Here is a 19451-nt window from a genome sequence, read left to right as displayed (position 1 = left end):
GAGATATTTACTCATAATGCCCTCCAGGCTCACTCATGTTGTTTAATGTTTTTTAATGTTCATTGTTAATTGTTTTGCAATGTGTAACGTTCCATTGTATGAATGTATCATAGTTTTTCTGTCCGTTTGTTGATAGGCAGTTGGGTTGCTTCCATCTCTTTGCTGTTGTAAATAAGACAGCAATAAACATGGATGTGCATAAATCTTTTTGAATGGCAGTTCTGGATTCTTTTTAATGGCTATTCCCAGCCGCGGCATTGCTATTTAAATTTTTTTGAGAAAGTGCCAAATTGCTTTCATAGTGGTTACACCATTTTACACTCCCACCAGCAGTGAATAAGGGTTCCAGTCTCTCTACAACCTCGCCAGCATTTATTGTTTGCTGCTCTATTAAACTTTGGTATTGTTGCTGGGTTGAGATGATATCTTATAGTTGTTTTTATTTGCATCTCTCTGATACCTAGGGATTTTGAACATTTCTTCATGTGTTTGCTTGCCATCTGAATGTTGTCTTTGGTGAAGGATCTGTTCATATCCTGTGCCCATTTTGTGATTGGATTATTTACCTTTTTCTTGTTGGGGTGCTGGAGTATTCTTTAAATCTTAGATATGAGTCCCTTATCACATATGTCATTACCAAATTTTTTTTCCCTAGTCTGTGGCTTTCCATTTTACCCTGTTGGAGAAGTTTGGGGACATGCATAGGGATTTGATTATTAGACGGTCCCATTCATCTGTTTTGTTCTTTCCTGCTTATAGTTTAACTAGAATTTTTTTATAAACATTTCAGTCTGTCCTTCTAAAAACCAGAGTAATTTGAAAATTTACTGCATACATACAGCTTTCAAAAGAAAAAAAAAGCCATCATTTTTCTTCTTTGTTTTGTTTGTAATAGATGATGATGTACCTGCAGATATGGTTGCAGAAGAATCAGGTCCTGGTGCACAAAATAGTCCATACCAGCTTCGCAGAAAAACTCTCTTGCCGAAAAGAACAGCGTGTCCTACCAAGAGCAGTATGGAGGTAAGTTAAATTTACTGCTTTTCTTTTGTAGCAAAAGAACTTCTGGGAAGCATAAATGCCATGGTGAAAATATTTAACTTGGTGTTTTCTTTATGTAGGGTGCCTCAACTTCTGCTACAGAAAACTTTGGTCATCGTGCAAAACGTGCAAGAGTGTCTGGGAAGTCACAGGAGCTGTCAGGTATTCCTCATGGGAAAAGCAAAAGGATGCAGCAACATTTTAAAAAAATTAAGTTTGTTCTAAAAAGTGAGATTTAGTGAAGTATTATTTGAAATTGAGATACACATTAAAACCCTTGGCTGCCTCTCATTAACTCTTACTGTTGTATATAGATGCTTTTAAGTATTTAAACAATTTTTGAGATGATACCTAGTCACTAAAAGAAAGAATCTTTGTTAAATCAGGGTAAGATAATGGTGTGTCCTCTATGAAAGAGACGTGTTTATAACATGATGATTATCAAATCTACTGCTTATTAGATAAAATGAAAATTGAGCTCCCTAAATTATGAAAATCATTGCTAGCACAGTAACTAGATTGTTTATAATCTGCTTATTAATGTCTTTCTAGCAGCTCCTGCTGAACAGTATCTTCAGGAGAAACTGCCAGATGAAGTGGTTCTAAAAATCTTCTCTTACTTGTTGGAACAAGATCTTTGTAGAGCAGCTTGTGTGTGTAAACGCTTCAGTGAACTTGCTAATGATCCAATTTTGTGGTAAGTGAAAACCTATTCCTTATTATTTTGAGATAAATTGTTTGCTGCCCAGAATGCTAAAGACAGTAGAGAAGTTGAAATGGTAAATTAGTTGCCTTTAAATAGTTGAAATAAAAATAAAATGCTTAGAAATTCCAAGGTACCTGTTTATCACAGATGTGCTTTGTCAGTCATGGCAGTATTTATAAAACAATAAATGATGTACTTTCTGTGTCATTAAATGGCAACTAAGTGAGAACAGGACAAGACCTAATTTAAAATAGTTAATGAAACATAACTGACAGTTTTGTGGACCCAGTAATTCTAGTGAAAATTCTTTTGTAACAAATTTTCATAATAGGAGTTTAGTGCAAACCATTTGTGCCTCCTAGAAATCTTCACAGTTTATAGAGAAGTAGAAATAATCAAAATTGCCAACAAAGGGAATGAATTAAATAAAGTGTATAATATATTCTTGGAGAGTGGTCAGATGGCCATTAGCTAGAATCTTAATAATATAGGTAAAGGCTGTATTTAAAAAGAAACTATTAATTATGGATATATTGAAATTAAAAGTCACCTTTCTGTTTTGGAACATTTTTTATATATTTGATTATAAAAATAAAATACACCTTATATGTTTGGTTTTATACCTTGTTTTAAGAAGGAAAATTCTATTTTAGAAAAGAAAAACAATAAAATGCAGAGAAAGATAAAAATGTTTTCTAAGAAATAGTTACTATTAATCTAAGATTCAAAGTTGCATTTATTGTTCTTGATGTAAATGAGTTGAGTTGAAAATAGAGTTAAAATTAAGATTTGGTGAAAATCTTCGATTAAATAATTATCTGCGGCTTTCTCAGTAGGGGTGACTTTTTTTTTTTGCTGAGTTAAAAAATTTAAATTGTTTTTCATATGTACTTGCATTGTTGTAGCTAAAATGTATTACTGCCTTTAAAGTTCTTTAATGTTAACAATAGTTAATCTGTTCTTATTCTTTATTTAGTAATTCTAAATATTTTTTACAATTTCAGTGACTTCAAATTCTTGTTATCCTTACTTAAAATTTTATTACTCTAGAGAGTATTTTATGAAGAACTCTTTTGATCTTCCCCCACCGCCCCCAGGAAAAGATTATACATGGAAGTATTTGAATATACTCGTCCTATGATGCATCCAGAACCTGGTAAATTCTACCAGATTAATCCAGAAGAGTATGAACATCCAAATCCTTGGAAGGAAAGTTTTCAGCAATTGGTATGAAGTACAAACTCTAAATACTACTGTATTTGTTTTAAAATTTCATATTCAGTTTCAATATCATATGATCCTTAAAAAGTGATTTCTCAGTTTTGCTTCCCTGAGAATCCCAACTGGAGAGGCAGAGTGCTACCTTATCTGCTGAGTGAGGGTGGGTTTGCAGTTGAAACATCCTACAATGGCAGGCCAGACCTACACCAGTGCATTCTGTGTCCCAGAATCTCAGTAGCACTGGCGTCAAAAAGCCATGACCTTTCTTACTGGGTTTTACCAGGTGCAGCCTGGTCCAGATTTGACATTGTACTGTGCTGCAGACAATTAATTTGAATAATTGGGTTTTTCCATTTGATAAAAGTTACTAATCTAGTATAAAATTCTAACTTTTAAATATAATGTTTCTAATAGTAGTCAGTGATTCCTTTTGTTGCTTATTTGTTTTTGACATTTTAGTATAAAGGTGCACATGTAAAGCCAGGATTTGCCGAACATTTCTACAGTAACCCTGCAAGATATAAAGGAAGAGAAAATATGTTGGTATGTCTGATTTGTATTCTTCTACAACTTAAAATGATGCCGCTCAGGTCTGTACTGACACTTTTTTCCTTCTCCCTTAGTATTACGATACCATTGAAGATGCCCTTGGTGGGGTTCAAGAAGCTCATTTTGATGGACTTATCTTTGTTCATTCTGGAATATATACTGATGAATGGATATATATTGAATCGCCAATCACCATGATTGGTGCAGGTATTTTATAATTCATTATCATTAGAATTTTAACATTTTACCTATATTTGCTTTACATGGTGGGTTATTTTAATACTCACCCATTGCTGTCGAGTTGGAACCAACTCATAGCTGACCCAAGAGTGGGTTTCTGAAGCTTTACATTGTCCTGAAGGAGATTGCCAATCTTTTTCCTGAGGAGTGTTAGTGGATTCGAACCACTGGAGAGACTGAACTTTTGGATTAGCAGTACACCTTCCCTACAGACTAGGCCAGCAGGTACTAGCAAACTTAAAAGCCGCTTGAACCTAGATAAATACCTTCATGGTTAGGAAAAATGGGAATAAAGATAATGAAGACCCAAAAAGTTACATATTTCTTTTTTATTTGTGATTTGAGTAGAAAATTAAAGAGCAAACTAATTTTTCCTTCAACTGATAAACATTTGGTTCGTGTTATTGGTTGCAGTCCCCGTAATGTAATAACATTCTTCTCATTTCTTTATTCCTCCTGTTTCCTCTTTATTCATCCTCCTCTCTGTCTTCCTTGCCTTCTGAACTTTGCTTTGCCTTTTTGGTCCCTTTGCTTGATTGATCTAAGGGGTGTTATTGTTCTCCTGGTGGTATTTTTACCATATAAGCCTTTCTTTTGTTTGACTGAATGTTGATCTATGGGGATGGGTTTAGTTCTAGACTTGTAGGTGTCTGAGGGCCATAGCCTAAACAGTTCCACTGGCTTCTATCAGGCCAGCAAGACTAGTGGTGATGATTTTGAGTTTTGTTCTTTTTCTCCCATCCTTTCAGAACTTTCTCTTGTGTCTTAGCTATCGTCTTCTGTAACAGAGATACCACAGGTAGTTGGCCCTAACAACTGGAAAGTTCCTCTCTCACAGTTGTCAAATTGAAGAGCAAAGTCAAGCCTGGAGTGGCAGTACTTTTGTCTTATGGACAAAATATTGAATGATGCAGGAACAAAATGGAAGAAGTACACAGTCACTGTTCCAAAAAGAATTGGCAGGCACCAGTCCATTTCAGAAATTAGCATATGATCAAGAATTAATGACGTTACACTGAAGGCATTGGGGGGTGGGTGGGTAAGACTCTAAGAATTGCTGGAATATGAGTTGAGGGATTCAGCAAACAGATTCACTCAGATGTGGTTCCTTTTCTGCACCAAGAAATTTGCAAGAGAACTACCTAGCCAACTTATAGAAGGTCTATATTTGTGTCCACTGAAAAATTGTTTTAAGAGAATGTTGAAATTATTGAGTAATATCATTAATACCAAAACAACAACAAAAACATCTCAAATTCATTGTCATGGAGTAAAAAACGATTCATAGCTAAGCCACTAGCAAATTTTCACAAGCTGTATATCACACAGGAGGGTACTTCCTATCTGTCTTCTGCAGAGCAGCTGGTAGATTTGAACCACCTGCCTTTGGGTTGGCTTCACAACTCTTACCCACTAAGCCAAGTAAAATTTTTATGAAAATTATTTGGAAAAAGCTTTGACAAAGATCTGCTCGAAATTGTAGTTGGATTTAGAAGAAGTTGTAGAATGAGAGATGTCACTGGCTGGTGTCAACTAGATCTTTTCCGGAAGCAGAGACTATCAGGAAGAGGTATCCTTGTGTTTTATTGACTATGCAGATCTCAGTAAGTGATGAGAAGAAGGGGAATTCCGAAACAGTTGTAGTCATACAGAACCAGTATACAAACCAACAACAGTTGTTGAACAGGACAAGGCAATACTGTATGGATTAAAATCGGAAGAAGTATGTGTCAGGGATGAATCTTTTCACCATACCTTTTCATTTCAAATGTTAAGAAGCTGAATTATATGAAGAAGGATGTGGCATTGAGGTTGGTAGAACACTCTTCAACAGCCTGTGAAATGCAGACGACACAGCCTTGCTTACTAAAAGTGAAGAGGGCTCAACACTTCTATATGGATTACACCTTAACATCAAGAAGACAAATATCCTCACAGATGGGCCGAGAAGCAACATCATGATAAATGAAAAAAGGTTGAGTATATGAGCATTTACTTTTACTTGGATCACAGTCCGCACTTCTGGGAGCAGCAGTCAAATCAACGAGGTACATCTAGAAATGATTTCGTTAATGTGCTGAAGATGGGCTTTAATTTGACATAATGATGCCAGTTACCCTGACTCCAAGCCATGATATTTTCACTTGCTTCCTTTGTTTGTGAAAACTTGGCAATGGATAAGGAAGACCAGAGAAGAATTGATGCCTTTGAATTACAGTGTTGGTGGAGAGTATTGAATATCCTGTGGACTGCCCGAGGAAAACAAGTCTTATCTGGGAAGTATAGCCAGGGATCTCCTTTGAGGCAAATGCTGAGACTGACCTCACATGCTTTGGACATGTCAGGAGAGGCCAGTCCTTGGACAGAGACATCATGCTTGAAAAGGTAGAGGGTCAGACAGGAAGAGAAAACCGTCAAGAAGATAGTGGCTGCAACAATCAAGTTTCAATCTCTTGAGCTTAGGGTCACTAGGTGTTGCACCTGACTCAGTGACACCTAACAACAACCCAGCCGTGCTGACACATATTTATTTGTGGTCACAACTCATTTCGTGACAGGTGAGTAGAGATAGCTGAACACCATCCAGTTCGGATCTCAGGGCATGGAGGTCGAGGTTCAGATGGGCCATTCGTCCTTTGAAAACTGTTGGTTTCAATGAATCTTTGATTTTCTTCATTCTTTACACTGGATAGGGAGGAACCAATAGCCGTCTTTTAGAATGGCTGCTCATAAGCCTTTATTTACCCGGTCAGTGCTCCCCAAGATAGAATGAAGAGTGTTGTTTCTGTGGATGCTGTGATGCTAGCTGACTTTGACAGTCTCCAGGACTGACAGGCCCAGGTTCTCATTTCCTTACGCTGTTTAATTATGGCTAAGAAGGTTTCATACCTTTTCCCCCAGTGTACTCTGCTGTATACATGGATATATTCAAAATGTGCATAAGTATATACATAGCATGATCCATTGTCAGACCTAATGCTCGCTCATGGGTGTACTACCTCTCACTGACTTGCACTTGTGAAGCATCCATGCCTGTGTATCTGGGTTTGTCATTAAGGTTCTTGCAACATTGTGCATGTGATAGTATTTTAAAAAATCTTAATGTGCAACAGTGAATGAATGGAAATCCAAGTTCTTTATAAACTTTCATTAAAATCTAAAAAAAAATAATCTTAAGTTCTCTTTCATCTGTCTGATCAAGGTTAACATACTTTAAAATATCTTCTCCACAGCACCTGGAAAAGTAGCAGACAAAGTTATAATTGAAAACACTAGAGATTCAACTTTTGTTTTTATGGAAGGTTCTGAAGATGCTTATGTTGGATATATGACAATAAGGGTAAGAAATTACAAGATTTAAAATAATACATATTGAAATCATTTAAGGCAGTAGTTGTCCATTTAAAGCAAAATTTCTACTTTCAGTTCAACCCTGACGACAAATCTGCTCAGCACCACAATGCACACCACTGCTTAGAGATAACAGTCAACTGTAGCCCTATTATTGATCACTGTATCATCCGAAGTACATGTACAGGTGAGTCTTTCATTTCTTCTTGTGATAAACTTAGTCCCTGGTCTTGCCCAATCTCTTTCTCACTCTGTCCCTCCCCCACCTCTCTCTCTTTTGCCATCAAATTGGAACCAAGTCATAGCTGACCTTCCATTTGGTTTCTAAGGTAATAAATCTTCCAGAAGGAGATTGCCTATTTTTTCCTCAAGAATCACTGGATTGGAACCACCAGAGAGGCGTGGCCTTTGGGACATCAGCACAGTCGCCTAAAGACTCTGCCACCAGAGCTCTCTTTTTAATTGTGGTTAAGGGCTATCTAGTCCATTAAGGGAGCTCTCCTAAAGGAACACTGTTTGAATCCATCAGCTCCTCCAGGAGAGAAGGATGGACATTGTCTTCCCCAGTCTCCTCCCATGCAGTTTACTGCCTCTGAAAGCCCACTGGAGGGTCTATTGTGGTTTGGGAACCCTGGAAACAATCTTTGCCATGTTCAAGGTCACTGTGGTAGTCTCAGTCCGTCTCATTGAAACTCTTGCACTGACCTTCTACTTGTGCCCACCCAGCATGGTTGACCCTTTTTGAACAACATCCCCAAAGTATGTCCAGCCTTGCCTTAGAGGAGCACCCTGGTTTCACTTCCTCCATGTGACTGGATAGCACGTAACAACAAATACGGATTTTTTTGCTCTTGCTAGTCATGGTGTAGTCAGTACTCTTCACCAGTCACATGGTTCAAAGCCTTCCTTTTTTTTTTTTTTTTCAGTCTTTACTCATTGTCCCAACTTTCAGATTCATAGGAAGCAATTGAACATAACCATGCCTGGCAATAGGTACACCTTCGTCTTTACCCTGACACCCTTGCTTTAGCACTTTGAAGAGATCCTGACAGCACACGTCTTTTGATTTGTCGATTGCTGCCACCATGGATGTTGATGTAGATCCACATAAAATGACATTATTGATCATGTTCGTCTTCTAGGAAAGCAAGACTAGTAATCTCCTTCTGAAATAAGGGGCCCTTGAAAACCTTATGATTTACCTTGACATATTGCTCAGTTTTCAGAGAGTTGTTTTTGTTTTGTGGTTTTGTTTTGTTTTTATAGTTGGTTCTGCAGTGTGTGTTAGTGGTCAAGGAGCCTGTCCCACCATCAAGCACTGTAACATCAGTGACTGTGAAAATGTTGGACTTTATATCACAGATCATGCACAGGTATTTTTTAATTTTATTTCTTGTTTTCCCTTTTTACTTTTTAAAACCCTTCTAATTTTTATTTCTGAATAATTATTGTAGGGAATATATGAGGATAATGAAATTTCCAATAATGCTTTAGCTGGGATTTGGGTTAAAAATCATGGAAACCCCATCATTAGACGGAATCATATTCATCATGGACGAGACGTTGGTGTGTTCACATTTGATCATGGCATGGTAAGAACATTTATGTTTACTCAGAAACACTGACATTTGGTTAAATTTCAAATACGCTTCTGCGATGGTTTCCTATCACTCCACTCACTTATCTAAATTGAAAAGGAAAGTCCACTTCACCATTATAGTTTAAAATAAAAGTCTAATATTTTTCTCGGTAAAAATGTTTGTCTAACATATCTATTTAGAAAAGATGGGATTGTTAGAAGTCACTATGATCTTTGAGAGGTGTAAGGTTTAATCCAGTAGTTCTCAAACATAAATGTGCATACAGATCACTCAGCATCTTTTCTAAAATGAAGATTTCTATATTCTGCCCCAGACATAATACATTTCCAAGGATGTGGCCGTGGATCTGAATGTTTTGGAAACACCATACTGAATGTGCAGTAGTGACCTGCACTTGAGAACTGATGCTCTCATCATTACTTTTTTTTTTTTAAACTAGCAGAACTTGGGTAGTGAAACCACATTTTAATAGAGTCAATTTTTATGCCTAGCAGTTGTGCTGAGCTGCTCCTGCATGTTCAGTAGGCTGCCGATCTTGATGCGTACAGATTGCCACATCTTCCTTAGAGCAGGAGTCACTGATGGGGGCAGACCTTTTGGTTAGTGGCCACGTCCTCTGATCATTGTACCACCAGGGCTCCTTTAAGAGAGATTAGAACCGCACTGTCAGCCAGTCACTTCTGACCGCCAGCAGTCGTGTATAGAAACCATTGCTGTAGAGCCTGCTCCAACTCTCAGGAACCCTCCACCAGGTTTCTTAGGTCGTAGGCCTGTGGGCAGGAGAGTGCCCACCCTTCTCTCAGAAAGCAGCTGGTAAGTTCAAACTACCCACTCCCCAGCCTTTCAGCTGCAGCCTGAGATGATCCACTCGGGCTCATGAGAACAGAGGTAGCAATCATATTTTATAATCATATTTCTAAAATGATTTCTTCATGGAGTTCTTCCTCTCACTCACTGCTCTTGAGTGAGGACCAACTCCTAGCTGGCCCTCCATCATGTTTCTGTAAATCACACAAGAGGAGATCGCCCATCTTTCTCCACTGGAGCCTCTAGTGGTTTCGAACCACTGGAGAACTTGGTCTTTGGATTAGCAGTGTAACACTGCACCTACTAGGCCACCAGCCAGCGGTCCCTGTAATAGACTATAAAATAGCGGTTCTCTGTTAGACTGTGGTTACTTTAAGTATTCTTGCAAGTAACACTGTGTTTTAAATACTAATTTTAATTTTTCATGGTTCTTGACTTCAAAATACTATTCTGTCTCTACCGATAGGCTTTTGATTTAGTGTCTTGTCTTTATTTGGGGTAGTCTTCTAGTCCTAGTACAGCATTAGCAACATTTGTGTTTGGGTGTTTTTTTTTTTTTTGTGGAGTTGGAAATTGGAGAGGGGGTGGAGGTAGCAGGCCAATTAGTCAAGTGTCTGTGCTGTTAATGGTGAAGGAAAATCTTTCTTGTGACTACTTGTGCCTGAAAGTAAAGTAGAGCCCCTTTTTGAAACTAAACTACATTGTGAAAATATTCATACTTTTATCATATGCTCATTAAACTTAAATAGTTTTCAGACCAAAAGCCAGTTAATCATATTAGCCAGTCCTTTATAATCTGAGGAAGTGAGACTATTACTGGGCCAGTAGCTAGGAGAGCAGAGTAGAGGTGAGCGCTCGACTTTTTCCAGCTGGAGCCAGGAACTTGACATTTGGTTGCAGACACGGCTCAGTTCTGATGATGGGAGGACTGGAGGAACCTGGGCAAAGGCATGGAGCTGTGTGGTCTTGAAGATCTGCCCAGTGTACAGCTCAGAGAACATCCAGATTTTCATAACGCTAATGCTCATAACTGGCATGTTTAGTTTGTGAACAGGTTGAGCCAGCCAGAGGATGGCCTACAGGTGATACAGAAGCATTGCTTAAGGCATGCTGAATTGATAAAGGGAGTCCTTGTGTGAGCAGACAGTTAATGAGAAGTGTTGAAAATGCAAAGATACCTCAGGAAAAAAAAAACCCTGTTCGTGGGGTGTTTTTTGGTTGGTTTTTTGTGGGTTTTTTTTAAGCTGTATTTTACTTTAGGACAAATGGTTGTGTCTGTTGTTGTTTTCTTTTTTAATTGGTAAAAGTAAAGGTACCGATAGAGTTTCAGACATATTGACATGAAAAAAAGACTGGATAATCACAGGCATTAAAAAGATTTTTAGTCACTGGCTGTATTTTCTCTGCCTGTTATTTGTTGTGTAGGGACTGTATACTATGCCAGTGTGTCATCTCTTGCCTTACCTTTAAGCTGTGCCCTTGAGTTGCACATCATTTGCAGTACTGTGATATTTTTAACTTGAGTGCGAGTTCATTACTTTTTGACACCCCAAGTGATGGTCGTTTAAAGTAATGTGTTCCTCATCATGAGCTCTGACTGGTGCAAGTGGGTGTGGTGTGTTTTTTGGTGTTTTTTTTTAAGGGTTTTTTCCTCCCCCGATAAATTTAGGCTTAGGCATTTTATACCATTTTTTAAAAATAGCTGTAGGCAATGTTGTAGAAAAATATGTCCCTTAAAGTCTAATGAAGTTATTTGTAGGTGTGATTTGTACGAGAATAGGAGAAAACACACATCTGTTATGTCTGTTGTAGGACTGTGGCACAGTCTTGAAAAGCTCTTTGGTGAACTATTTTTCCATCACCAAGTAGTCTTTTGGCTTGTCTTGTGTTGGGAAGTTTTGATTGATAGGTTGCTGTCCCTAAGGATACCTCTGTCTGCCTGTCTTTGCTTTATATAAAACTTCAAAGAGTATAAGAATAATTATTTAAACTAGTTGTTCTGTCTGTTCATGTATTCCTATTTATTGTTCTTGGAAATTGTCTTTCTTCCTCCCTTGTCCATGATCTACCTAGAATCCAGATTTTTAACTTCCTTAAAGGAAAGTAGATGATTGGATAAACCGAGGAAGACCCTCAGTAGGATGGTCTTGAGTGACACGTTGACCTAACGGGGATTCACACATAGCAGTGATTTCTAGGATGGCTGGAACCAGGAGGGCTTTCTTCATGGGGACACCGTGTTAGAATGATTTGATGGCATCTAACAACATTATACCTAGTCTTCTGAAAAGATTTCATATGTTTATTTATTTTTTTTATTTTATTTTAGAGAAAGTAAATGAATTTGTAAACACGTTTAATGAGAAATGTTGGAAAGGCCCAGTAGAAAAGATCCTTTTAGAATTGTTTAAGGATAAGACTCCAGAGTTTGTCTTGATGTTGTGAATGGCATGCTTGAACTTTGAGTCCCCCTCTAGTGGCGTAGGCCATGGACGGTTGAACTGCCAACCCAAAGACAGTACCTCTTACGGTTTGCGTCCTCCTGTGGCTCTTCAGGAGAAAGGGGGTCCCTCTCAGCCTGTGCCATTTACAGCCTTCTGAAACTTGCCGCAGGGTCAACTATGAGGCATTTCCAACTCCGTAGCAGTGAATTGTGGTTAATAAAAACTGTGGCAAGCATACAACAGATACTTGTACACCATCAAGTCAGAACCGACCCATAGCTCACATTTTAATGGGTTTTCAGAGAAAATTAATTGCTTAGAAAGACATTGCCTATCTTTATCTTACTTTTGCAAAGCAGCTGGTAGATTCAGACCATATACCTTTGTGTCGGCAGTGCTGTTCTTACCACTAGGTCATCAGAGCTCACTTCCTTCCTTCATATCCTTTTGTAAAGATTTATGAAACTTTACTTACTGCTAAGATTTTATCATCATTTCTCCATTCCTATATGGATTTATGGATAATATAGATTGAGTTCTTGCCACTTAATAATGCCAGTTGGTGTCCTTTTAACTAGGCTGCTTTACAAATTTGGTTATTTTAGACACTGTTCTACAAATATCTGTAGATACTTGTTCTGTAGATATTTTTCTGGTATGAGTACAGATGAACTCGCTCTTACTTTTTCTTCTTTCTTTATTTACGTTTGTATTTCAATATCCAAATATTAATGCTTGATTTTATTTTTAATATTTTTCTATTCTCTTTTTCTTTTTAAACTTGTCTTTCTTTTCTGTTGCTTATGTTACTGTGTTCTTTAAGTTATGTTGCTTTCCTCAAATCTGTCTGTGATCCATTACTGTATGTCCACAGTTTTACATGGTTTTTGTTGCTGTTTTTCTTCCAAATTGGGATGGGTTTTTCAGGTTTTTTTTAATTGATTTTTACTTCTAATTTTAAAATGAAATTTTCCTAACCTGTGCAATTGTGGGGGTGGGAAGAATACATCCTTATGTGCCCATCACCCATCTTAAATAATTATCCATTCATAATCAGTTTTATTTCCTCTGTGATTTCTCTTAAGCATTTTTACTCACTTCTGTACTCTGACTTATTTTGACACAAATTCCTGTATCATTTATCTATATCATTAAAAGATGAGAATTCTTTCTTTTTACTTGCTGTTGGTTTTGGGTAGTTTTGGGGTTTTATAGTCACCTAAGCACAATGCTAGCCTCACTCTTAAAAAGTAAGAATAATTCCAGTACTGTCACATTTGCTATCTGTGTTCATAGTTCCTCAGTTTATTTTCTTTGTTTGTTAATAGTCAGTCTACTGCAGAGTATTAGTTTTAGAAAATGAACTGAAACTGTCACAGCAGTGTCGTGCCATCTTGTCGGGAAAATGTGTCAAACTTTATTCTAGTTCCTCACTCTGTTTTGCCCGTAAGACACCGCAGGTAGTTCACACACTGACACTCGGGCTACAGTGCTGGAGGGGACATTTCTCTATGCTAAAATCGGAGAAATCTCCCATGGGTTTTGGGCGCTTGTGTACTGTCAACTCAGAGCCAACCGCAGGTGACCCTCCAGTGGGTTTTCAGAGGTAGGAAATTGCTCTGGACTAAGTTTCCCTAATAGGTAACTTAGTTTCTAATGAAATAAATTGTGCATGAATATATTTTCTCTTTCATATTTACTTCTGTTTCTGAGTGATTCCTTAGAAATACTACAAATAAACTGTTTTTAGGACTTTCAGCTACTCGGGTAAACTGCCTTGATAAAGGTCTAGTAACATCACCATGGAAATTGTGTAGTAATTGGTGTTTTAGTGATTGCCATTTGGAGTTGTGAAGTTTATTTCATTAAAGGCACTGTTTTTTTCTTTATATTTTTTATTCCTTTTTTTGTTTATTTGGACTTTTGAAAGACAAAGATGTGTACCTTTTTTCCATATTTAGGAAAAGACTTTGTCTCCAGAAAATATAAAATAAGTATTTAGTCGTAAGTTTTTATTGTTACCTTAGTATTAGGGTCCTAACTGTTACTAGAAGGATAATTTTCAAGAATTTACAGTAATATGAATTGCAGAGATTTTAAAAAGCTTGTCGTGAGACATTGACAAGCTTCTCAAAATAGTGGAAGCTCTTCACAGGCTGCTATCTCAAGGCAGTTAAATCGGTCCTTTCATAATCTCTTTTCACGTAGATTACGTACAGTGCTCATCCCTTTGGGATTGTGTGTGCGCACGTGTGTGAGTGCATGCACGCGGCTAAATTCTATTCATAACTCTGCATTATCATACTATTTCACACTGGAGGGATAGCTTAGCAGAATACTTGCATTCTATTAAAATGCTATTTTTTAGCTACTTCAGAACCTGGAACCCTTTAACCCATTATAAAACCCTAAGGCACTCCGTGACCTTTCTGCATATAATAAAGTCACTGCTGTAATACTCTGTGTGTGTGTGTGTCTCGCATGTGTTGGAAACTCCAGCTTTGTTCAAAGTAGGAACATTCTAAATCCTTAACCTAAATTGATTAAGTGATTGATACCTGTGATTCAGGCAACCAGCTTAGATTGAAAAAGGTTATAAAGCTTCTTTTTATGCAGGAAGATAAATTGGTAAACCTAAAAATCAAACCTCCTGTCATCTAGTTGATTCTGAGTCACAGCGATCACACAGTGCAGAGTAGAAATGCCTTGCAGGGTTTCCAAGGCTGTGGATCTTTGTGGAAACAGACTGCCTCATCTTCCTCCACAGAGTGGCCTGCTAATTTGACCAACCATTCTTTCAATGGCTGCCGAACATTTTAACCTCTCTGTCGGTACCAGAACTTCTTAAATTGATAAACTGTATGAATTGAGTATATTAAGAGATGATTTAATAAATTGACAGCAGATTTGAATAGTATGATTGCTAGAAAACTAAGGAAAGAAAAAAAAGATACTAACTTCAAGGATTAAAAACATTGTACAGCAAAGAATATATGGAAATATTTCCATAGGACAGCTCTGAACAGCACTCTGTTCTAACAGATTATGATGTAACTGAATTGTACAGATTGATAAAATACACAAGTACATAAAGTGGAAGATAGATAAGAGAGCTAAATCTTCCCCTTCCATACATAATAAAAATTCCATAGAGAATACCTAAAACTGATGCGTGTCACTGTAAAGAGAAAAAAAAAGATAGATCAGAAGAATAGCTGAAAACTTGCAAGTGGTGAAATAAAGAGAGGAGGGGACACCTCAACAGATTTGCGGCCCTAACTCAGAACTGTACAAAATAATGAAAACAGGACAAGTATCCCTTGCCTCTGAATGCTGCTTAGTCTCCTGTATAGGAAAGGGCACTTCCAGGCTGTGTAATGTTTAACATAGTAGGATCTGACAGTAGCTGTCAGGGAGTGAAACCTTTAAGGGAGCCTGGTTCAGAGCTCACCTGTTACCTGTCCTGTGCCTGAACAAATGAAAAATAAATCCAGGAACTGGCATGAGGGGGCACACATATCACCTCTACTTTTCCTAAAGGTTAACGTGAAGGACATAGTTTAGAATAAGAGTCAAATGAGTCTATTTAACTCAGATTTGGTTCCCACTTGGTCACCGTGGTGTTCGGCGAGTTACAGAAGGCACACTGCTTTAGGGCAGCTCACCCCCATGTGGAGAAGAAGTGAAGCGAAATTTTGTGTACTCAGTACAGTCATCCCCAGATCCTCAGGCAGAAACCAAGGACTAGGCTCCCTGCTGGTGGCTAGCAACATTACGGTGCTCTCTTCTGATCGAAACATTAAGATCTTTTCATCCAGCCTTTTTTCATGGTTTGTTTCTTTAATGATCAGTTTTGTCATTATATTCTATATACATTTCACTTTTTTGTTTGGTATAAAAGCCAAGAAGGAAAAATTTTGTGTTTGAAAATGCTATTCCATTTTATGTAATTCTTTGATTTTAAAAAAAAGAAATTAATACACATGTAGATACGTAGTTTATAGATAATTTACAGTTGTGAAATATGAAACCTGAACACTGTTCTTGGATTTTTCTTTCAGTTACTCAATTTATAGATAATTTACATTTGTAGAGTATACTTGAAAAATTTTGAATGTTCTTTTTAAAAAACTCAAAGTCATTGCTGTTGAGTTGGGACTGTCTCGTAGCTGGCCCTGCCACAGGTTTTCTGAGGCCATGAATTCCACAGGAGTCTGCCTTTTCTGTCTCCTGAGGGGCTGCTGGTGGATCTGATTCACCAGGGAGACTTGGCCTTTAGGTTAACCGCTCACGGCTCCCTGAATGGTCTTCTCAATGTTCTTAAGAAATTAACTGTTTGACATTATATCCCATTTTAAACCTCTCATACCTGTGAAGAAAAGCTCAGCAAATCCTATTTGAATGCTTGCATGCGTGTATGTCAGTGTTCCAGAGGTTAAAATAGTTCTTTCCTGTTAAGGAGTTAATGCTCTAGTAGAAACAGATGAAACAAATATAGAATTAGTGCATAAACATGACATAAGAGATATTTAAAGAAAGGAGAGAGGACATTCTGTTTTCAAAGGGAGAAAGGAAAATGAAACAGCTTTTTAAAGTGCCATTTTGTAGATATGTTATTTTTCCCCATAGTATTTAGTCTTCTTAATTGACTCAGTATATCCATGTTATAATAAATGTCATTCTCATTATAGAAGTAGAAGGCCTTCACTATGGAAAATTAAAGGAAAAAATGTCAAAACTATAAAAATCACCTATCCATAGGCCTACTACTCAGAAAATCACTCCCTCATATTGTTTTATCTTTATTAATTTAAGTAAAATTGAAATTATACTTAATACAGTCTTTTAAGATTTTTCTTTTATGATCATAGTATATCTATAGCGTGAATTTAAGTCTGCAAGATTATTTGACTTAGCCAATCTCCAAATACTGCTCTGAGATGAACATTTTCTCATTATTGACTTGGATAAATTGGATAGATCTCTCTATTCTTTCCTGGCTTTGAATTTGCTCAGACTTTCTGAGGATCTCTGGCTGGTTGGTTGATTTTTGTTGTTGGTAGTTGCTGTTTCAACACTTGCTCTCAACAGAATGAGACGGCAAGTTTCCATGTCTCATCCGTGATGGGTTGTCAGTGAGACTGTTAGAATCCATAGCATTTCCACTTGTCATATTTTCAGAGGCAGATGGTCAGGCCTTTCTTCCTCATCTCTTTGCCTGGACGGATGAGTGGGAGCTGTGCAGTCCTGCGTTGGCAAGAATGAAGTGCATGTCTCCCTCTTAAAAGGGGAGAATTTTGACTTCACCACAAGTGCCTGTCTTTGTTTTACTAAACTATATGAGTCCTTATTCTTCAGTATTTCTGGTACTTAATTTTTAGGTATATTGGGATAGGAGAAAAGAATTTAAGATTTGTTTTTGCAAAGTGGAATGTGCCCAAGTGATTGAATTCTTTATTTTTCAGGGTTACTTTGAGAGTTGCAACATACACAGAAACAGGATAGCAGGCTTTGAAGTAAAAGCCTATGCTAACCCCACAGTGGTTCGATGTGAAATTCACCATGGGCAGACTGGAGGAATATATGTTCATGAAAAAGGAAGAGGACAATTTATAGAAAACAAAATCTATGCAAACAACTTTGCAGGTGTATGGATTACCTCAAATAGTGACCCCACAATAAGGTATTTATATGTAATTCGGCTTAGAGATCCCCCCACACACACACTTGGTTTTGTGTTATAAGGAAAGACAAAATACCTAGCTTAAACTCTTAGAAGTTTTTCCTGGGTTCCTCCATCTGTAAAATAGATTTTACCATACATCTGAATAAGTACAGTTATTATATTTTTTATCTAACCTTTTGGTTGTATAGTTTTATGGATACTTTCAAATGCTGTGACTTTTGTTTTAAATTCATCAGAGTGCTTAATAGATGAGTAAACAGATGTGATCCTTTGCCAGGAGCCTGAATGCTCTTTTCCTGAGAGTCAGCAGTTAGAGATGCCTGGGCAGAGGGAACAAGATTGTAAAAAACTGTACTTCAAGTTTTCACTTTCTTAAATAGTTCCTACGGTCTCCTCTGGCCAAAGAAAGAAAACAAATAGATCTAGTCTTAAAAACTAAATGTATTTAATTGCCAAATGTTTCTTCCTCTTCCTTTATAAAAAAGATTATATATTTTCCAGTGTTTTTAGATCAGTAAGAATTTTCTTTTAAATATATTTGCTGTTTTGAAGAGAATTATTAATAATGCTTTTGCCCCCTCTAGTAATAGATTTTCCCAAAGCCATAGGTCTAAGAACTGGAAGGAAACTTAGAAATCATCTACTGTGTGTCCTTCATTTTACAGATTAGCAAATAGAGCCCAAAGAAGTTAAATAATTTGTCCAAGTTTATATAACCATGAATGCCCTTACAATTGTATAAAATAAGCAAGCTTTGTTGAATAGATACTTCTTACTATTATTCTTCTTTTACATTATTATAGAGGTAATTCCATATTTAATGGAAATCAAGGTGGCGTTTACATCTTTGGTGACGGAAGAGGCCTTATCGAAGGAAATGACATTTATGGTAAGCAAATGGTTTTGTTTATAATATTTTAGAAACTAGCTTCTCTCTTATTGTCAGAATGGGGCCCTTCGAACCTATCCATGTAGGAGAATTTATCTCATTTCTTAAAATTATCAGTAAATACTATTCTGTGATACCTACTCTAGTTTTCTTATATTCATTCCACTGTTTCATTATTAGTAAATTTCTTCCGTGGTAGTTACTTTTTTTAATACTCTTCAGAGAAGAAAAGTACGTATTCCTCATTAAAGCTTTTGTATTATCGAGTCCTTATTAAATACGTGAGCAAAAAAGTATTAGATGTTTATGGGCCCGAACACCAGTATGTCCCTTGGCTTTCGCTCCTGGGAACATTTACCTGGATACTTCTATAGCTTATTGAGCCCCTACTATTCTGACTTCCTGGTTCATTATTTCCTTAAACTGGAATTTTATAATCTACATACCACCCTGCTGAGACAGATCCTGCCAAGTCTTCCCCACTCACTGATCAGGAGAGAGGTTAAGTAACTTCTTCAGGACACACAGGCACTACATAGACCTGCGGAGTAGAAATCTTGGTAGATGACCTGCTGCCAGAGTCTCCGTTCTCAGCTCTGCTGTACTACCTGCAGCCATTTGCATTATAGAAACTTCTCGTTCCCTTATTTTTGTCTTGTAATGCTTGTGAATTTTAACTAATAACAAATGTAACATGCCATATGGTACTAGGCTCCAAATGTTGACATTGTAATTTTCCTCTTCAAATAGGCAATGCATTGGCAGGCATTCAAATTAGGACAAACAGTTGTCCAATTGTTCGACATAACAAAATTCACGATGGCCAGCATGGTGGGATTTACGTGGTAAGTAAATGAGTGCAGGTCTGAAACCACATGTCCCTAAGCCAGGGGGAAGCGGGGAGGGAGGGTCATGC

At 37.3% G+C, this 19451-nt stretch overlaps 1 protein-coding gene across 1 annotated transcript in view; it reads left to right on the top strand.

The window, feature by feature from the left end:
- Positions 1–900: 900 nt before the first annotated feature.
- FBXO11 (F-box protein 11) overlaps positions 901–19451 on the top strand; it is a 29579-nt gene continuing 11028 nt past the window's right edge. The window contains exons 1-13 of the mRNA XM_006880902.1: positions 901–1023; positions 1122–1203; positions 1594–1738; positions 2845–2974; positions 3428–3511; positions 3592–3724; positions 6991–7097; positions 7184–7295; positions 8375–8481; positions 8563–8700; positions 17426–17643; positions 18450–18535; positions 19286–19380. Coding sequence (XP_006880964.1) covers positions 916–1023; positions 1122–1203; positions 1594–1738; positions 2845–2974; positions 3428–3511; positions 3592–3724; positions 6991–7097; positions 7184–7295; positions 8375–8481; positions 8563–8700; positions 17426–17643; positions 18450–18535; positions 19286–19380 — 1545 coding nt within the window. The 5' untranslated portion in view covers positions 901–915. The remainder of the gene's footprint in view (positions 1024–1121; positions 1204–1593; positions 1739–2844; positions 2975–3427; positions 3512–3591; positions 3725–6990; positions 7098–7183; positions 7296–8374; positions 8482–8562; positions 8701–17425; positions 17644–18449; positions 18536–19285; positions 19381–19451) is intronic.

The sequence above is a fragment of the Elephantulus edwardii genome, unplaced genomic scaffold (genome assembly GCF_000299155.1).
Source record: "Elephantulus edwardii isolate Elephantulus edwardi_28Jun2011 unplaced genomic scaffold, EleEdw1.0 scaffold00011, whole genome shotgun sequence".
In the NCBI taxonomy this organism is placed as follows: Eukaryota; Metazoa; Chordata; class Mammalia; order Macroscelidea; family Macroscelididae; genus Elephantulus; species Elephantulus edwardii.
The sequence above is the reverse complement of the archived record's forward strand: the minus strand, read 5'-3'. Positions and strand labels throughout refer to the sequence as shown.